Source organism: Microcaecilia unicolor, chromosome 10 (genome assembly GCF_901765095.1).
Source record: "Microcaecilia unicolor chromosome 10, aMicUni1.1, whole genome shotgun sequence".
Taxonomy (NCBI): Eukaryota; Metazoa; Chordata; class Amphibia; order Gymnophiona; family Siphonopidae; genus Microcaecilia; species Microcaecilia unicolor.
The window spans coordinates 114993458-115014362 of record NC_044040.1 but is presented as its reverse complement, the minus strand read 5'-3'; the positions used below and the strand labels follow the sequence as shown (position 1 = coordinate 115014362).

The 20905-nt window shown below is 45.6% G+C and overlaps 1 protein-coding gene across 1 annotated transcript in view; it reads left to right on the top strand.

Annotated features, from left to right (window-relative positions):
• PIGX (phosphatidylinositol glycan anchor biosynthesis class X) overlaps window positions 1-20905 on the top strand; it is a 369667-nt gene that overhangs the window by 244901 nt on the left and 103861 nt on the right. The window contains exon 4 of the mRNA XM_030216215.1: window positions 16756-16966. Within this exon, the coding sequence (XP_030072075.1) occupies window positions 16756-16966 (211 nt within the window). The remainder of the gene's footprint in view (window positions 1-16755; window positions 16967-20905) is intronic.

The following is a 20905-nucleotide window of genomic DNA, read 5'->3' as shown; positions in this document are numbered from 1 at the left end:
TTGCTCCATTACAATACTGTGATGCCCCTGAAAATAGAACTGAGGCAGAGGAAAAAGCAATAAAGTTGGAACAAAAAGACACGAAGGTACCCAAAGTAAAAACACACCCCCAAATCACTAATGTTGGAACACATAACGGGAAATATAGATGGAAAGCGATGGCCACAAATGCTCGTAGTCTAAGCAATAAAGTTCACGACCTTCAAGCCCTGATGTTGGAAGCAGACTTAGATGTTGTTGCAATCACAGAGACGTGGCTCAACGGTTCCCACGAATGGGATGCAAGCATACCAGGCTATAATCTATTTAGGAAGGATAGAGAGGGTCGTAAAGGTGGAGGAGTAGCTCTGTATGTGAGGAATGATATCACGGCGACTGAAATGACAGGGACCTGGGGAAAGGAAGAAGCGATATGGATCACCTTAAAAAGAGATGATAGAACCTCTGTCCACGTGGGTGTTGTCTACAGACCCCCGACACAATTAGAGGAACTAGATAAAGATCTGATCGCAGATATTCAAAAATTAGGAAAGAAAAAAGAGCTTCTGTTGATGGGAGATTTCAATCTGCCGGATGTAGATTGGAAGGTTCCGTCTGCAAAATCGGAAAGAAGTAGAGAGATCGTGGATGCTTTCCAAAGTGCTCTGCTCAGACAGATGGTGATGGAACCCACGAGGGAGGGAGCGATGCTGGATCTGGTGCTCACAAATGGGGATAGTGTGTCAAATGTCCGAGTGGGTGCACACCTGGGAAGCAGTGACCATCAAACGGTTTGGTTTGATATGACGACTGAAGTGGAGGGCGGCCACTCTAAACTCAAAGTCCTGGATTTCAAGCATGTTGACTTTAGTAAAATGGGGGAATACCTGAGGAAGGAGATGATGTTGACTTTGTCTCATTAATCCATGCTTTTGAATATGCTCTGTAATTTTGTTCTTAATAATAGTCTCTACCATTTTGCCTGGCACCGACTTCAGACTCACCGGTCTATAATTTCCCGGATCTCCTCTGAAACCTTTTATAAAATTGGCGTTACAGTGGCCACCCTCCAATCTTCCGGTACCATTCTTGATTTTAAGGATAAATTACATATTACTAACAATTGCTCCGCAAGCTCATTTTTCAGTTCTATCAGTACTCTGGGATGAATACCATCCGGTCCAGGAGATTTGCTTCTCTTCAGTTTGTAGAACTGCCCCATTACATCCTCCAGGTTTACAGAGAATTCATTAAGTTTCTTCGACTCATCAGCTTCGAATACCATTTCCGGCACCGGTATCCCACCCAAATATTCCTCGGTGAAGACCAAAGCAAAGAATTAATTTAATCTCTCTGCTACGGCTTTGTCTTCCCTGATCACCCCTTTTACTCCTCGGTCATCTGGCAGTCCAACCGATTCTTTTGCCGGCTTCCTGCTTTTAATATACCTAAAAAAATATTTACTATATGTTTTTACCTCCAACGCAATCTTTTTTTTTAAAGTCCCTCTTAGCCTTCCTTATCAGCGCTTTGCATTTGACTTGACATTCCTTATGCTGTTTCTTATTATTTTCAGTCGGTTCCTTCTTCCATTTTCTGAAGGATTTTCTTTTAGCTCTAATAGCTTCCTTCACCTCACTTTTTAACCACGCTGGCTGTCGTTTGGTCTTCCGTCCTCCTTTTTTAATACGCGGAATATATTTGGCCTGGACTTCCAGGATGGTGTTTTTGAACAGCATCCACGCCTGTTGTAAATTTTTGACCCTCGCAGTCGAGCCTCTAAGTTTTCTTTTCACCGTTCTTCTCATTTTATCATAGTCTCAATTTTTAAAATTAAATGCTAACGTATTTGATTTCCTGTGTATACTTCAAGGCTAATATCAAATCCGATCATATAATGATCACTGTTATCAAGCAGCCCCAGCACCATTACCTCCCGCACCAGATCATATGCTCCACTAAGAACTAGGTCTAGAATTTTTCCTTCTCTCATCGGCTCCTGTACAAGCTGCTCCATAAAGCAGTCCTTGATTTCATCAAGGAAGTTTACCTCCCTAGCGTGCCCCGATGTTACATTTACCTAGTCAATATCGGGGCAATTGAAATCACCCATTATTATGTTGCCCAGTTTGTTTGCATCCCTAATTTCCTTTAACATTTCTGCATCCGTCTGTTCATCCTAGCCAGGCGGACGGTAGTACACTCCTATCACTATCCTTTTCCCCTTTACACATGGAATTTAAATCCAATATCTATTCCTGCATTTGTTATTACCATCTTGTTACCTTTTATTGTGGGTAACTCTCAGCATGAACATAACCTTATTATATGTTTGAATTTGGTAGACTCATGGGTTCTATCTTACAATCTGAAGTTAAACAAAAGTAAAATCAGATTTTTATGGGTGTTTGCACCTGCAGTCTTGAGTGATAATATAATTCAAATTAATAACTGAACTGTAAAATTAGAGGGTTCTTCTAGAATTCTGGGAGTTGAGGTAGATAGCAAACTACTGTTAGGTGATCACATAGGCGGTTGGTGGCCCAAATGTTTGGGGAGGCTAAAGGGGGCGGGGTTAGTGGTGGGGTCAGGGGTGGAGCTTACATCCATAATTGTCTAACACACAGAAAAAAAATAAGTAAAAATAAAATAGTCATTAATACAATTTATTAAATTTAGATATTAGATATGTATCATATGACAAAGAATAAAGTGGTTGCTCAAAGCATACACTAACCACAATCGCTCAACTGCAAAACAGTATGCACAAATTTGTGCAAAAACACACTCAGAACCTTACTGTACCATAAATATTACACTGGGCAGACCCTAATACACCAATATACCATTCTTACGAAAAATGCAGACCATCAACAATATGAAGCAAAGGATCATATCACAATTCTCATGTAGAGCCACAAAACACCCTTTTAGGGTGGATAGTGTTCACAATGAGTTCCTTTTATTAACGACCATATGTAGATCCTTCAAGAGGTAGTGTGTCATGATTTAGGCTCTACACCCTTTTTGATGTTTTGGTGCCACCTCAGTAAGGCCAACACACAACCTGTCCACTGCAAAACACTATACACAAACTTGTGCAAAAACACACTCATAACCTTACCAAACCATAACAGCACTAACTCCAAGGACAGGACGAGCTACAACCTTATGCGTGGAAAAGCAGCACTGTAATTACACCGGGCTCTAAAACACCAGTACACAACCTAGTGAAAAAAAAAAAACCAAAACAAAAAGAGCTGCAAATACTACACGCTAGCAGAATACTGCAGCCTGATCACACATGAAAAATACATAATACAACAGATATGAAGGCAAAATACTGAACTGGAAAGTTACCTCAAGAAGTCAGACTCAGCATACAGCAATACTAGAAAAATTGAAACTTACATGCAAAATATCACAGATGCACATTTCCAAAAGCTGACATATTCCAATTAATAAATCCTGAATAAAATACTTTTTCTATCTTTGTTGTCTGATCATTTAGTTTTTCTATTCGCTTTGGTCCCAGTGTCTTCTGTTTTATGCAGTGTCTTCTTTTCATTTGATATTTTTTCTCTCACCATGTCCACCATCCTCCTGTGTCCTTATGCGTCCTACTATCTGTAGCCCTGTCCCTATCCTTTCTCCAGTTTCAGCATCTGCCCTCAAAGTGTTCCGATCCAGCCCTTAAATTCAGCAATTTCCCCTCCATCCATATCCAGCATGTCTCCTCACTCCCCTCCATCCATGTGCATCTACTTCCCTCCCCTCCATCTGTGTCCAGCATTTCTCCTCTCTCCCTTCCCCTCCATGTGCATCTCCTTCCTTTGTCTTTCCTTCCCTCCATTCCTGCCCAACATTTCTCCTCTCTTCCCTGCCCTCCACTCCAGCTATGTCCAGATTTCTCATCTCTTCCCTCCCCTCCATCCATGTGCATCTCCTTCCAGTCTTCCTTTCCCCTCCATGTGCATCTCCTTCCTTTGTCTTTCCTTCCCTCCATTCCTGCCCAACATTTCTCCTCTCTTCCCTGCCCTCCACTCCAGCTATGTCCAGATTTCTCCTCTCTTCCCTCCCCTCCATCCATGTGCATCTCCTTCCAGTCTTCCCTCCATCCACCCATGTCCACTCTCTCCCCTGCCCTCCCCTCCATCCATCCATCCATGTCCAGCAACTCTCCTCTCTCCCCTGCCCTCTCCTCCATCCATATCTAGCAAATCTCCTCTCCCCTGCCCCCTCCAGCCATCCAAATCCAGCAATTCTCCTCTCCCCTGCCCTCCCCTCTATGTCCAGCGATTTCTTTCCTCTGCCCCGTCCTCCCCTCCATGTCCAGTGATTTCTCCTCTCTTCCCTGCCCTCCCATCCCATCCATGCCTGATTCTCCTTTGCCTCCTATTGTCCTCCCCTTCCATCCATTGTGCAGTGACTTGCCCCAGCCCCACCTGCCCGCCCTCAGCTGCCCAACAGCCCTCCTCTCCGTTCCTGCCGTGGCCGCCCGGCATTTAAACCTTTTTAAGTCGCAACGACGGCTCACCTCCGCTCCAGCCTTTCCCTTCTCGCTTCTCGATCAGTGTCCCACCTTCCTCTGATGAGGTATTTCTTGTTTCCGCGAGGGCGTGACACTGAGCGAGAAGCGAGAAAGGAAAGGCTGGAGTGGAGGTGAGCCGTCGCTGTGACTTAAAAAGGTTTAAATGCCGGGCGGCCACGGCAGGAATGGAAAGGTCATGGAGCTGAAGGCGGGCTCAGCAGGGGGGTGGGCGGCGGCGACGGCTTTTGTTTTGGCATCGGGACTACATGTGGAGGAGGAGGCAGGCGAGGAAAGGGCACAGCCTCTTATACGGGGCGCCTATGGGTGATCAGGTTCACAAGGTAGTAAGAAATTCCTTAGGAAATTGCGAATTATTCATACATTTTTTTAATCTGCTAATATTTAGGTTGCTAGTCTAGATTTTGGTTCTCTCGCAATTGGACTATTGCAACTCTTTATAGTAGTTACTCTAAGATGCTGAAGTCTAAGTTGAAACAGATACAGAATGCTGCAGTGCAAGTTATATTCATTGTTGACAAGCATGAACATATTACACCTGTTTTGTCATGGTTGTATTGACTGCCTCTAGAAGCAGTGTTTCGATTTAAGATAGCTGTTCTAGCTTGTAAGGCATTGCATGGAGAACTCCCTGCCTTCTTTGATGGTCTGTTTCTCTTTCTTAAATCAAACTATATTAAGACCTACTAGAAATCAATACCTTTTAATTTTCCCTTCAGTTCAAGGAATTAAATTTAAGAGAATATTACAAGCTTCTTTTGTTTATCAAAGGTTTGCAAGGTCTGGAACTTATAAAAAGTAAAAATAGATATTTGTGGAGTGCGAGACACGCTCCACCTTGCATTTGCGCGTGCCTTCCCGCCCACTGCATGAACGTGGTCTCAGTTTACTACTACAGCAAAAATAAAATAAAAATAACAAAGGAGACAACTCCAAGGGAAGGTGGGAGGGTTTGTGAGAATATAAAGTCTACTGTCCTCGTAGAATACCTGCTACAGGTACTTATCTTCACTTTCTCACATGGGGAATCTGTAGCATCCAGGCTCACCAAAAACAACAAACATTGGTCAACTGGGCCTTGTAATGGCGAGGACGTAACGCAGATTAACCTGAAACGATATACAATCTGAATGAGAATGCAGCCTGGAACTGAATAAAACGGGCCTAGGAGGGTGCGGTTGGATTCTAGACCCCAAACACATTCTGCATCACTGTCTGCCAGAACCAACTGTCGCGTCGGGTATCCTGTTCAAGGCAGTAGTGTGATGTGAATGTATGGACTGAAGACCACGTCATAGCTTTGCAAATTTCTTCAATGGAGGCTGACCTCAAGTGGGCTACTGATGCAGCCATGGCTTTGACATTATGAGCCATAACATGACCCTTTAGGGTCAGCCTAGACTGTGCATAAGTGAAGGAAATGCAATCTGCCAGCCAGTTAGAAATGGTGAGTTTCCCGATGGCTACCCCCATCCTGTTGGGATCAAAAGAAACAAAAAGTTGGGCGGACTGTCTGTGATGCCTGGTCTGCTCCATGTAGTAGGCCACTGCTCTCTTGCAATCCAAGATGTGCAAGCTGCTTTCACCAGGATGGGCATACGGTCGGGGAAAGAATGTTGCCAAGACAATCGACTGGTTCAGATGGAACTCCGACACCACTTTTGGCAGGAACTTAGGGTGAGTGCAGATGGACTACTCTATTGTGATGAAACTTAGTAGCAGGTGCATCCACTACTAAGGCCTGAAGTTCACTGACTCTATGAACTGAAGTAACAGCCACCAAGAAAACAACCTTCCTGGTCAAGTACTTTAGATGGCAGGAATTCAGTGGCTCAAAAGGAGCTTTCATCAGCTGGGTGAGAACTACATTGAAATCCCATTACCCTGGTGGAGGTTTGACTGGGGGCTTTGACAGAAGGAAACCTCTCATGAAGCGAACAACTAAAGGCTGTCCAGAAATGGACTTACCTTCTACACGCTGATGATAAGCACTAATTTTACTAAGGTGAATCCTTATGGAGTTGGTTTTGAGATCAGACTGAGAGAAGTGTAGAAGGTATTCAAGCAGGGTCTGTGTAGGGCAAGCAAGGGGATCTAGGGCCTTGCTCTCACACCAGATGGCAAACCTCCATTTGAAAGAATAGCGCCTCTTAGTGGAATCTTTCCTGGAAGCCAGCAAGACCCAGGAGACACCCTCTGAAAGACCCAAGGAAGCAAATTGTAGGCTTTCAACATCCAAGCTGTGAGAGCCAGAGACAGAAGGTATGTAGAAGCCGACCCCTTGTTCTGCATGATGAGGGTCATAAAACACTCCAGTCTCCATGGTTCTTCGGAGGATAACTCCAGAAGAAGAGGGAACCATATCTGCCATGGCCAGTACATCACGATCAGAATCATGGTTTCGTGGTCTTGCTTGAGTTTCAACAAAGTTTTTCCCTCTAGAGGTATGGGAGAATACGCATACATAAGACCTGTCCCCCAACTGAGGAGGAAGGATTCTGACGCTAGTCTGCCATGGGCCTGAAGCCTGGAACAGAACTGAGGGACTCTGTGGTTGAGCTGAGTAGCATAAAGATCCACCAAGGGGATGCCCCACACTTGGAAGATTTTGTGGGCTATGCCCATATTGATAGACCACTCATGTGGTTGCATTATCCTGCTCATTCTGTTGACTAGGGTATTATTTTTGTCCGCCAGATAAGTGGCTTGGAGGAACATGCCATGTTGGCAAGCCCAATGCCACATCCAGACGGCCTCCTGATACAGAGGACGAGATCCAGTGCCCCCCTGCTTGTTGGTGTAATACATTGCAACCTGATTGTCTGTTTGTATGAGTACAATTTGATGAGACAGCTGATCTCTGAAAGCCTTTAGAGCATTCCAGACTGCCCAGAGCTCCAGGAGATTGAGCTAAAGATTCATTTCCTGGGTGGACCAAATACCTTGAGTGTGAAGCCCCCCATCCCAGGAGAGATGCATCCATCATCAGCACTTTTTGTAGCTGAGGAATTTGGAATGGAAGTCCCAGAGTCAAATTGGATCGAATGGTCCACCACTGAAGAGAGTGTACAGGCTCTGGGGATATTCGGATGACATCTTCCAGGTTCCCTGTGGCTTGATAACCACTGAGAAGCCAGAATCCATTTAGCTGATCTCATGTGAAGGCATGTCAAGGGTGTAACATACACTGTGGAAGCTATGTGACCCAACAACCTCAACATCTGCTGAGCTGTGACCTGCTGAGAGGCTCGAATCATGGAAGCAAGTGCGACAAGAGTGTCTGCTCTTGCCTCCGGAAGGTAGACTCAAACATTCTGTGTATCGAGTAGGGCTCCTATGAATTCCATTCACTAGACAGGGTGAAGATGGGACTTGGGGTAGTTTAAAACGAATCCCTAGTAGCTCGAGCACCCGAATAGTCATTCGCATGGACTCCTGAGCTCCTTCTGAAGAGGTGCTCTTCACCAGCCAATCTTCAAGATATGGGAACACATGCAGCTCATTTTTGAAAGAGAAGGACGCCCATCTTTCAACACAAATCTGAAGATGGGCGTCCTTCTCACAGGGTTGCCCAAATCGGCATATTCAAAAGCTGATTTTGGGCGTCCCCAACTGCTTTCCGTCGCGGGGACGACCAAACTTCACGGGGGGCGTGTTGGAGGCATAGCGAAGGTGGGACTTCAGCGTGCCTAACACATGGGCGTCCTCGACACATAATGGGAAAAAAAGGGCGTCCCTGACGAGCACTTGGATGACATTACCTGGTCCTGTTTTTCTTACAACCAAGCCACAAAACGGTGCCCGAACTGACCAGATGACCACCAGAGAGAATCAAGGATCACTTCCCCTTACCCCCCCCCCAGTGGTCACTAACCCCCTCTCACCCTCAAAAAACATCTTTAAAAATATTTTGTGCCAGCCTCAAATGTCATACTCAGGTCCATCACAGCAGTATGCAGGTACCTGGAGCAGTTTTAGTGAGTACAGTGCACTTCAGGCAGGCGGACCCAGGCCCATCCCCCCCACCTGTTACACTTATGGTGGTAAATGTGAGCCCTTCAAAACCCACCAGAAACCCACTGTACCCACATCTAGGTGCCCCACTTCACCCGAAAGGGCTATGATAGTGGTGTTTAGTAATGGGTTTGGGGGGCTCAGCTCACAAGTTAAAGGAGCTATGTACATGGGAGCTTTTTCTGAAGTGCACTGCAGTGCCCCCTAGGGTGCCCGGTTGGTGTCTTGGCATGTCAGGGGGACCAGTGCACTATGAATGCTGGCTCCTCCCACGACCAAAGGGCTTACATTTGGTTGTTTCTGAGATGGGCGTCCTTGGTTTCCCTTATCGGCGAAAATCAGTAACGACCAAGTCTAACGACGACCTAAATGTCAAGATTTGGGCGTTCCCGACTGTATTATCGAAACGAAAGATGAACATCCATCTTGTTTTGATAATACGGGTTTCCCCGCCCCTCCACCGGGACGTTTTGTGAGTACGTCCTCAGCAAAACGTGGGCGACTCTTTCAGTTATGCCCCTCATGAATTCCCAGTGTGCATAGCGATCATGCAACTGCCAATAGACATTTGGTGAAGACCCTGGGAGCTGATGCGAGGCCAAATGACAACACATGGTACTGAAAATGATGTGTTCCTAGCTGAAATCGAAGATACTTCCAGTAGGCTCCTTTAAGTTCAGAGAGATTAGCCAATCATTTTTCTGAATCATTGGGAGAAGAGTGCCCAGGGAAACCATCCTGTACTTTTCTCAGACTATTTGTTCAAGGTCCTTACGTCTAGGATGGGACGCATCACCCCTGTTTCCTTCTGCACAAGGAAGTACGTGGAATAGAATCCCCACCTTTCTTCCCCTGGTGGAACGGGCTTGACCTCATGGGCCTTCATAAGGGCTGAGATTTCCTCTTCAAGTACCTGCCTGTGATGAGAGCTGAATAAATGAGCTCTTGGTGGGCAGTTTGGAGATTTTTGATACCGTCTGAGTGCATATCCGAGGCAGACTATTTGAAGAACCCACCGGTTGGAGGTTATAAGGGGCCACCTTTCTTGGAAAAACGTCAGCCTCCCCCCGACCAGCAAGTCATTCGGGACGGACACTTTTACTGCTGAACCAGTCAAAAACTCGTCCCTTTGACTGGGGAGCAGCAGAGGCCTTAGCGCACGCTGTTGATGCTCAGGAGCTGAGCCTGAACAGGCTGGCGAGCCAAGGGGTTGTACCTACGCCTCTGATAGTAATAGGTACTCCTCCTTGGTTTGCTAAAAGTCCTTCTAGCTGAGGAGGTAGATGCAGAAGGCGCCTGGCAGAAGAGAGAAAAGATGGTATAAGTATATTTTTTGATTTGGTCAGCAACCTCCTCAACCTTCTCTCCAAAATGGTTATCCCCCTAGCCAACCCCTGCTGCAGTGGTGTTCCTAGGGGGGCTGACACCCGGGGCGGATCGCCGATGCGCCCCACCCCCCTGGGTGCAGCGCCCACCCCCCCCCCCCCCCCCCACAGAACAGCGCGACCCCCCCCCCCCCCCCCCGGGTGCACGCCGCTGGGGGAGGGCCGCGCGCCTGCCGGCTCTTCGTTTTCATACTCCCTCTGCCCCGGAACCGGAAGTAACCTGTTCCGGGGCAGAGGGAGCATGAAAACAAAGAGCCGACAGGTGCGCGGCACCCCCCCAGCGGTGTACACCCGGGGCGGACCGCCCCCACCGCCCCCCCCCCCCCCTTGGTATGCCACTGCCCTGCTGAACAGAATGTTCCAAGTTAGAAACACGCAGCCATGAGAGTTTTCACATTGCTATACTCTGAGCAGAGATCCTGAATGCCACATCAAAAGTGTCATAAGTTCCCCTGGCCAAGAACTTTCAACTTGCGCACTGAGTTTCGCATGAAGAGCTGGTAGGATAGTATTCAGGAGATGAGCATTGAAGTCTGGTACATCTTCCTCCCAAAAGAATCCAGGGTTCTAGCTTCTCTACCTGGGGGGCACCAAGGGTATAGTCCCTGGAACTCCTAGCTCTTCTGAGAGCAGATTCCACCACCATGGAATTGTGAGGCAACTGAGGCTCATCAAAACTAGGTGCGCTGTGGATCTGATACTGGGTATCGATCTTGGGCATACCTGGGACCAACAGAGGGGACTCCCAGCACCTAACGAGGACTTCTCTTCCTACCTCTCCCTCCGCACCTTTAGTGTTCACTCTGGTGGATCCTCTTCTACTTCTATCCCTCTGCCTGTCGGCGTACCTCAGGGTTCTGTTCTTGGTCCCCTCCTCTTTTCTATCTACACTTCTTCCCTTGGTTCATTAATCTCATCCCATGGCTTTTCCTACCATCTCTATGCTGATGACTCCCAAATCTACCTTTCTACCCCTGATATCTCACCTTGCATCCAAACCAAAGTTTCAGCGTGCTTGTCTGACATTGCTATCTGGATGTCTCAACGCCACCTGAAATTAAACATGACCAAAACCGAACTTCTCATTTTTCCCCCCAAACCCACCTCCCCACTCCCCCCGTTTTCTATTTCTATTGATGGCTCTCTCATTCTCCCTGTCTCCTCGGCTCGAAACCTTGGGGTCATCTTTGACTCTTCTCTCTCCTTCTCTGCTCACATCCAGCAGACCGCCAAGACCTGTCGTTTCTTTCTTTACAACATCCGTAAAATCCGCCCCTTTCTTTCCGAGCACGCTACCAAAACCCTCATCCACACCCTTGTCACCTCTCGTTTAGACTACTGCAATCTGCTTCTTGCTGGCCTCCCACTTAGTCACCTCTCCCCTCTCCAATCGGTTCAAAACTCTGCTGCCCGTCTCGTCTTCCGCCAGGGTCGCTTTACTCATACTACCCCTCTCCTCAAGTCGCTTCACTGGCTCCCTATCCGTTTTCGCATCCTGTTCAAACGTCTTCTACTAACCTATAAATGTACTCACTCTGCTGCTCCCCAGTATCTCTCCACACTCGTCCTTCCCTACACCCCTTCCCGTGCACTCCGCTCCATGGATAAATCCTTCTTATCTGTTCCCTTCTCCACTACTGCCAACTCCAGACTTCGCGCCTTCTGTCTCGCTGCACCCTATGCCTGGAATAAACTTCCTGAGCCCCTACGTCTTGCCCCATCCTTGGCCACCTTTAAATCTAGACTGAAAGCCCACCTCTTTAACATTGCTTTTGACTCGTAACCACTTGTAACCACCTGCCTCCACCTACCCTCCTCCTTCCTGTACACAATAATTGATTTGATTTGCTTACTTTATTTTTTGTCTATTAGATTGTAAGCTCTGTGAGCAGGCACTGTCTTTCTTCTATGTTTGTGCAGCGCTGCGTACGCCTTGTAGCGCTATAGAAATGCTAAATAGTAGTAGTAGTACTTCCTTGAGTACCTTGTGGAGAGGGACAGTCGTAGCCTCCCTAGGAGGAAACGTATAGTCCAGGACCTTGAGAACCTTGGCCCTGGGCTCATCCTCCCCTTCCAAAGGAAAGGAAATAGCATCAGCGATTTCCTTAACAAAAGAAGGGAATGAAAGGCTCTCCGGTGAAGACTTTCTTCTTTCAGGTGGAAAGGAGGGTTCAGAGGGAATTCCATAGGACTCATCCAAGGAAAAGTACCTTGGATCCTCTTCTGAATCCCATGAGTGCGCCTCTTCGGTGTCAGACAATACTTCCTGAACTTGCCTCGATGTGGAGGAACCATGCCCTCAAGAACAGTATCAAGAAGTCAGTTCCTGCCTCAACTCCGGCGAAGCTTCCTCCACTGACATCGAGGGAATTCCGACTTGGGTGGCAGTTGACACCAGAGCCGCACCACAGGCTGAGGGCCAAGCAGGGATGCAATGGTAGGCAAGGTAGGTGCAAACACCTCCAATGCAACCCATTGCATGAGGCCATCCAGCAGCTCAGGGAGCAAGGCCCGGATGCGCTTATCAAGGTCCGATACCGGGAAAGGCTGGGGTTTTGGCTTAGGCACAAGTTGCAGAACCGCTAGGGTCGATGCGGGAGCTGGGTCTTGGCTGCTGGGAGACCAGCGCATCAACATCTCCTGTATCCTTCGACACCCCGGAGCTCCTGGCACCATGCATCGAGGGCAACCATTGACGATGCTTCTTGGCATTTTGCCTGAAGCTTGTTACCGAGGCTCCTTGGTGCCGATGAGGGTGACATCAAATCCATACATCGCCTTAGAGTCGGGTCCGACGATGGATGGTCCTAGGGGCCCAGCACAACAGGAGGCCTCGAGGTAGGTGGAGACCCACTCGATGCTTCACTGCTCCCATTGTCTAAGGGTTTAGCAGCAGCCTTGCTTACCGATGCTTCCGATGCCAGTGCGATGCTCAACGATGCCGAAGTTTCCAACCTCGATGCTGACGTTGAGTAACTGGAATTGGATCCAAAAATCTTCTCTTGCCGAGCCTCTCTGGAAATCTGTGTCCTTTTCTTCATGCGAAGACAGAGAGCACAGTTAGTGGGGCTATGGTCGGGCCCAAGACACTGTAGACACCAAGAATGGGTGTCTTTCCCAGAGATCATCCATTTGCTCTTAAAGCCACTGGGAACCTTCATGGACGTGGAAGGAAAAACTTTCTCGGCTAAATTAAACAAAGCGATGGTGCCTGAAAAAGGGGCAAGGCACAGCAAAAAATTAAGGCAAAATTCCCGGCTGAAGTCAAGGCCTAAAACTGGCTGAACTACAATGAAAAAGAAAAAAAATAAGGGAAAGACAAGAAAAATGGGGATCCACTACTTGGAACACAATTTTAGATGAAAAACATCGCTGAAAGGGCCGAAAAAAGTTTTTAGGACCAAGTGCTGTGAGGAGATGGTGAAAAAGCACGCCCTCTCCTCACCGAGATAGAAAAAGAACTGAGGAGACCGCGTTTACACGGTGGGTGGGAAGGAATACACACATGCGCGATGGAGCGTGTCTTGCTCTCCACAAAGATCTACTTATACTTTTTATAAGCTCCGGACCAGGCGACATGGATCGGCATCACCCACTTGTGAGAATACATAAGCCACTTGTGAGAATACATAAGCCTGCTTGTCCTCTGAGAATGTAATGTAATGATGGGGTTGAATCAGGATACTCTCATTCTCCCTGTCTCATCAGCTCGAAACTTTGGGGTCATCTTTGACTCCTCTCTCTCCTTCTCTGCTCATATTCAACAGATTGCCAAAACCTGTCGTTTCTTTCTCTATAACATTAGCAAAATCTGTCCCTTCATTTCTGAGCATTCTGCCAGAACCCTTATCCACACTCTTATCACCTCTCATCTTGATTATTGTAACCTGCTTCTCACCGGCCTCCCTCTCAGCCATCTCTCTCCTCTTCAATCAGTCCAAAACTCTGCTGCGCGACTCATTTTCCGCCAAAGTCGCTATGCACACATTAGCCCCCTCCTTAAGTCACTTCATTGGCTCCCTATCCGTTTCCGTATTCAGTTTAAGCTTCTCTTATTGACCTATGTGTATTCACTCTGCTGCTCCCCAGTACCTCTCCACTCTCGTCTCGCCCTACGCCCCCCGTCGAGTGCTCCGTTCTGTAGATAAATCTCTCTTATCTGTCCCCTTCTCCTCTACTGCTAATTCTAGACTCCATTCCTTTTGTCTTGCTGCACCTCATGCCTGGAATAGACTTCCAGAGCCTGTGCGCCTAGCCCCGTCTTTGGCCGTCTGCAAGTCCAAACTTAAAGCCCACCTCTTTACCACTGCTTTTGACTCCTAACCTCTACTCACTTGCCCTGTCCTTTATCCTCACCTCTTTATTCCCTTACCCTTAACTGTTCTGTCTGTTTGCCTGTCTTATCTAGATTGTAAGCTCTTTGAGCAGGGATTGTCTTTTTTGTGTATGGTGTACAGTGCTGCGTATGCCTTGTAGCGCTATAGAAATGTTAAATAGTAGTAGTAGTTGAATCAGGATACTCGAAACCTTGTTAGGAGACCTATTGGTTGTTTAAGATTGTTGTGCTCAAAATAATAAAGATAACAATTAACAAAAAAAGCAAACATAAATACAGTGGGGGAAATAAGTATTTGATCCCTTGCTGATTTTGTAAGTTTGCCCACTGACAAAGACATGAGCAGCCCATAATTGAAGGGTAGGTTATTGGTAACAGTGAGAGATAGCACATCACAAATTAAATCCGGAAAATCACATTGTGGAAAGTATATGAATTTATTTGCATTCTGCAGAGGGAAATAAGTATTTAATCCCTCTGGCAAACAAGACCTAATACTTGGTGGCAAAACCCTTGTTGGCAAGCACAGCGGTCAGACGTCTTCTGTAGTTGATGATGAGGTTTGCACACATGTCAGGAGGAATTTTGGTCCACTCCTCTTTGCAGATCATCTCTAAATCATTAAGAGTTCTGGGCTGTCGCTTGGCAACTCGCAGCTTCAGCTCCCTCCATAAGTTTTCAATGGGATTAAGGTCTGGTGACTGGCTAGGCCACTCCATGACCCTAATGTGCTTCTTCCTGAGCCACTCCTTTGTTGCCTTGGCTGTATGTTTTGGGTCATTGTCGTGCTGGAAGACCCAGCCACGACCCATTTTTTAAGGCCCTGGCGGAGGGAAGGAGGTTGTCACTCAGAATTGTACGGTACATGGCCCCATCCATTCTCCCATTGATGCGGTGAAGTAGTCCTGTGCCCTTAGCAGAGAAACACCCCCAAAACATAACATTTCCACCTCCATGCTTGACAGTGGGGACGGTGTTCTTTGGGTCATAGGCAGCATTTCTCTTCCTCCAAACACGGCGAGTTGAGTTCATGCCAAAGAGCTCAATTTTTGTCTCATCTGACCACAGCACCTTCTCCCAATCACTCTCGGCATCATCCAGGTGTTCACTGGCAAACTTCAGACGGGCCGTCACATGTGCCTTCCGGAGCAGGGGGACCTTGCGGGCACTGCAGGATTGCAATCCGTTATGTCGTAATGTGTTACCAATGGTTTTCGTGGTGACAGTGGTCCCAGCTGCCTTGAGATCATTGACAAGTTCCCCCCTTGTAGTTGTAGGCTGATTTCTAACCTTCCTCATGATCAAGGATACCCCACGAGGTGAGATTTTGCGTGGAGCCCCAGATCTTTGTCGATTGACAGTCATTTTGTACTTCTTCCATTTTCTTACTATGGCACCAACAGTTGTCTCCTCCTCGCCCAGCGTCTTACTGATGGTTTTGTAGCCCATTCCAGCCTTGTGCAGGTGTATGATCTTGTCCCTGACATCCTTAGACAGCTCCTTGCTCTTGGCCATTTTGTAGAGGTTAGAGTCTGACTGATTCACTGAGTCTGTGGACAGGTGTCTTTCATACAGGTGACCATTGCCGACAGCTGTCTGTCATGCAGGTAACGAGTTGATTTGGAGCATCTACCTGGTCTGTAGGGGCCAGATCTCTTACTGGTTGGTGGGGGATCAAATACTTATTTCCCTCTGCAGAATGCAAATAAATTCATATACTTTCCACAATGTGATTTTCCGGATTTAATTTGTGATGTGCTATCTCTCACTGTTACCAATAACCTACCCTTCAATTATGGGCTGCTCATGTCTTTGTCAGTGGGCAAACTTACAAAATCAGCAAGGGATCAAATACTTATTTCCACCACTGTAAACTAAACATTTATATTTACAACCTGCCTATCATTGATGAGACAATTTGGAAAAAAAATTCTCTCTGTCTCCTCGTTATTTAGATGTACCTGGGATACTTCAGCTTTCAGGACAACCTCTTTATCAGGATATTCTAATGTTAATATTTTGCCAGCATCTTTTGAAGATATCTTTCTCTGAAGTACATGCTGCTAAGCAACTGTTGAATTTCCCCACAGATCTGGTTAAAAAGCTGTTCTATCCCATTTTAAAAGGTTAGCACCAGCAGCCTGGTTCATGTGCAGTATGACAACATATCTACTTTTACCCATAATTACACGGGGAATTTTCAAGCTGATTTTATGTGAATGCTTACTTTGTAAAACCTATGAAAATTGCTTCCCACACTTTATGTAGGCTTGCATCTGAATTCCTGAAAATCACTAGTCTCAGCCTGAAAATTTTGTATCACTACATCCATTCATTTTAAAGAATATATCTGAGTATACTGTATGTTGCATGTCTTCTGGGTCTGCCAAACAATTATTTAGTGGTGTTGCAAATCAGACATACATTTTCACAGACACTTCTGTTCTGTTTGCAGAGATTCTAAGCAGCATGGTTTTGTTTCGCCTTTGCAGGTCCTTCTTCTAGATCATATAGATGTGGAAGCTCCAGAATATCTCTCCTTGGAGCACACTCTTCTCGTCTATGCAAAACCAGACCCTGAATGTGATGGATGCTTTAGTGCCACAGTGCCCATACATACCAGGTATCACCGGCCATCTGAGCAGCATGAGGAAGCCTTGGTGAATTTATTAAATCCCCAGTTATTGGTCCGCTGCAACACAGGTGAGCACTGTAATACAAATCCCTTTTTTTTTTTCTGAGGGTTGTAGAATGCAAAATAAAACATAAGCTACTCCATCCTCATTAACACTATCTTTGTCAGAGCAGTATTTTATTCTTTTTTTTTTTCTTTTTTAAAGCTACTCCTCCTTATCTGTAACTGCAGTTTACTTTCTATTCTTTACTGTAGTGTATTTCTGCATTGGCAAACCTTGCTGACCACTTACAGTAGGAAATGGGCATGCTATAGCTTCAAGAAGAATTCAAGTACTAGGACTGAATCACTGTACACTGCATACTTCAGTTGTTCTCCCCCCTTTCATCTTTGCCTTCACTGTAGAATTTTCTAGCCTTTTTAAAACTTTTGCTCTTTTCTTGTTCCGCCTCTTGTTTCTCATAGCTTCCCAAAGACTACTCAGTCTCTCTTACTCCTGGGGGAATTCTGTGTAATTGTGCAATGCAGAATTCCCCAAGTGTGCAGAATTTACCCAATGTCAGCAGGAAGCAGAGCCACTGCAGCTGTCCATCATAGGCGGTTGGTGGCCCAACTGTTTGGGGAGGCTAAAGGGGGAGGGGTTAGGGTGGGGCCAGGGGTGGAGCTTAAATCCATAACTGTCTGATAACACACAGAAAAAATAAATAAATAAAAGTAACAATACCTTTTATTAAATTTAGATATTAAATATGTATCATATGTCAAAGAATAAAGTGGTTGCTCAAAGCATATACTAACCACAATAAATATTACACTGGGTAGAACCTAATACACCAATATACCACCCATACAGAAAATGCAGACCGTCAACAATATGAAACAAGGATCATAATATCACAATTCTCATGTAGAGCCACAAAACATCCTAATTCATGTTTAATGTGGGATAAAATGCCATACTTAAGTAAATAAATAAATATAAACATTTAATGTTGAGCACCTGATTCTCAAAGTGGACATATTCCAAACACTATAATGAAAATAAAATGATCTTTTCTACCTTTTGTTTGGTGACTTTGTTTTTCTGATCATGCAGGCCCAGTATCCGATTCTACTGCTATCTGTCCTCTTAACTCCGTTTCCAGGGCTTCCTTTCCATTTATTTCTTTACTTTCTGCCTTTCTTCTTCATTTCTTGTCCTACATCCGTAAGTAAAAGCTGGGTCCTCCGCAGACTTGACTGTCCAGTGGATCCAACTTCTGCCTATTTTCTTCATCCATGTGCAGTTTTTCTCTCTTCCTTTTCCCTCATCTCATCTCCTTCCTCACTCTTCCCTCCATCCATGTCCAGCATTTCTTCTCTCTCCCTTCCCTCTCCTCTATCCATGTCTAGCAACTCTTCTCTCCCCTGTCCCCCTAGCCATCCACACCCACCCAGCGATTCTCTTCGCTCCCCTGCCCCCTCCAGCCATCCATACCCACCCATTGATTCTCTCCTCTCCTCTCCTCTCCTCTCCTCTCTGTTCCCGGGCAGATTTTCTAACAGGAGCTGCTCATCCAATCAGAGAGCTCTATTTGAATGCAGATTAACATACAGACACTCTAATGGGAATTTTTAGTCAAAAACACTAGCTAAACCGTTCGTTTTTGGATCAAAGTTCACATTTTTGATCAGAGCCATGCCCTAACGTTAAGGCTGTAAACATTTCCAACAATTTTTACCCATAAATATGCAAATGAGAACCTCCCAAAAACGGACTAATTTGCATATGGCTTGAGCAAATTTGAGTACATAGCATACCAATCCCACTTCCTAGCACCTAAATTCTGCAATTAGATTTAATGCAAATACTTTTAAAACTTATTTTTAGCACTTTAAAATTTCAGGGGTCAGTGCAAGTCTCTTTGGTATGAAGTGCTCATGTGCAGGAATTCATCCTAGTTAAATATCTCCCTGGCAACCCAGGACACCTCCAGCCAACCTCCCTGCTGTGCTGTCCCAGCAGTAAGGTAATCAAATTACAACTGGTTATACACAAGGCTAGAGATGGCTTTCACTGCAGCTGCTGCTTTTTAAACCTCCAGAGCAGCAGGACTCGCGGGAGAACTACTACTATTTAGCATTTCTATAGAAACAGCTGATCCATTCTGCTGTGGCTGGGGAGGCATAGTCTCCCCAAGCCTCTTATACCGGGTGCCTATGCTGTCCATGATTGTAGAGGAGTCTGAGTAAGGTTGCTGCACAGCTCTCTTGAGTGTGAGTCAGATGGTGCCATTGTGAGATTCTGCATACAGTGCAGGATTTCAGGCATTATAAAGCTTGCATTTTGAAAAAGCCATGCAGTGCAAGAAGACAATTCATAAAGCAGGAGGGTCATCAAATCTAGTCCTCGAGGTCCACAACTTAGCCTGGTTTTCAGGATTTCCACAATGAATATTAAGTAGAGGAGTGTGGTAGCCGTGTTAGTCCACTCTTAAGGTTATCAATAGAAATCAAACAAAATAAAACATGGAAAAGAAAATAAGATGATAACCTTTTTTATTGGACATAACTTAATACATTTCTTGATTAGCTTTCAAAGGTTGCCCTTCTTCGTCAGATCTGACGAAGAAGGGCAACCTTCGAAAGCTAATCAAGAAATGTATTAAGTTATGTCCAATAAAAAAGGTATCATCTTATTTTCTTTTCCATGTTTTATTTTGTTTGATTTCTATTGATTAGACAATGAATATGTATGAGATCTATTTGCATGCAGCGGAAGCAGTGAATGCAAATAGATCTCATACATATTCATTGTGGAAATCCTGAAAACTAGGCTGGGTTGTGCCTTACAATTAGGACATTTGGATTTCAGAGATTTTCATTTGCCAGTCTGCCGGGTCCAAGATGAGCTGCAGACAGCACTGACTTCTTTCAGGTGCTGACATTTGTAACAACAACAAAAGAACACTGTTGTGTTGCTGCAAGAAGATAGTACTATCTGCTTTGTGGATTGCTAAAGTAGAATCATTGAAACTATAAGCCCTAGCTATGATGCACTATTATTGTATTCCTGCATAGGAATTGCTACGGGTTAGTAAATGCCACCCCCAAAATATTGCTCGCCATCCCAAACTCAAGGCTCTTTTTTTTGCCAGTTCCTTCCCAAGGCTTTTCTGCTCAGTTTATTAACTTCCTACCCGCGAACTGCCCAACTTACTAGCTCTCACACAGAACAATGGAAGCAGCGTGCTCCATGGCGCCTCTCTTCACAGGCCTGTCTCAAACACGAAGTGACAGAAGTCAGGCCTGTGAAGAGCATGCTTCTTCCACTGTTCTTTGTGAGAGCTGACGAGTCAGGTTCTCTGCAGGTGGGAAGTTGTAAACTGAGCAGAAAAGCCTGGAATAGTGCTACTCTTCGAATCTTATGACCCTTTCTGTTCAGGACAGGTTTGGAAGGAATGCTGACTTGAAAGAGAAAGGATTATGGAAGGGGTAGATGGGAGAGGTGGAGGATAAAGTAATGAGAGAAGAAGGGAGGTGAAAGAGAGAGATCAGGAGGAGGAGAAGGTAAGGGATGGAGAGAAAACATGGAGGACGAATGATGGAGTGCAAAACTACAAACTGCCCAGAACACAGACTTCTTTGTTCTCCACTTCCCAAATTGCAATAAAATTCAATACAAAACAATTTTAAATTCTGGATTCTCTTATCAATGTATTAAGAGATGGAACTCCCTTCCTAAAAAAATCTATAAGACGGAGATCTTTTGAAGGTATGTTGCCTTTATTCACCTGATTGAGTATGGTTACCACAGAGCAATTGTTTTTATATATATCACCTCCGTCTCTGTATTTTTCTCTTTTTAGAAGCGGTTTCAGTTTCAAGATTTTAGGCGGGAATTTTTCTGGTTGGTTGATTATTAAGAGGAGCACTTAGGATTCAATGTAGGCATCTTGCCAGGTATTTGTGACCTGGATTGGCCACTGTTGGAAACAGGATGCTGGGCTTGATGGACCTTTGGTCTT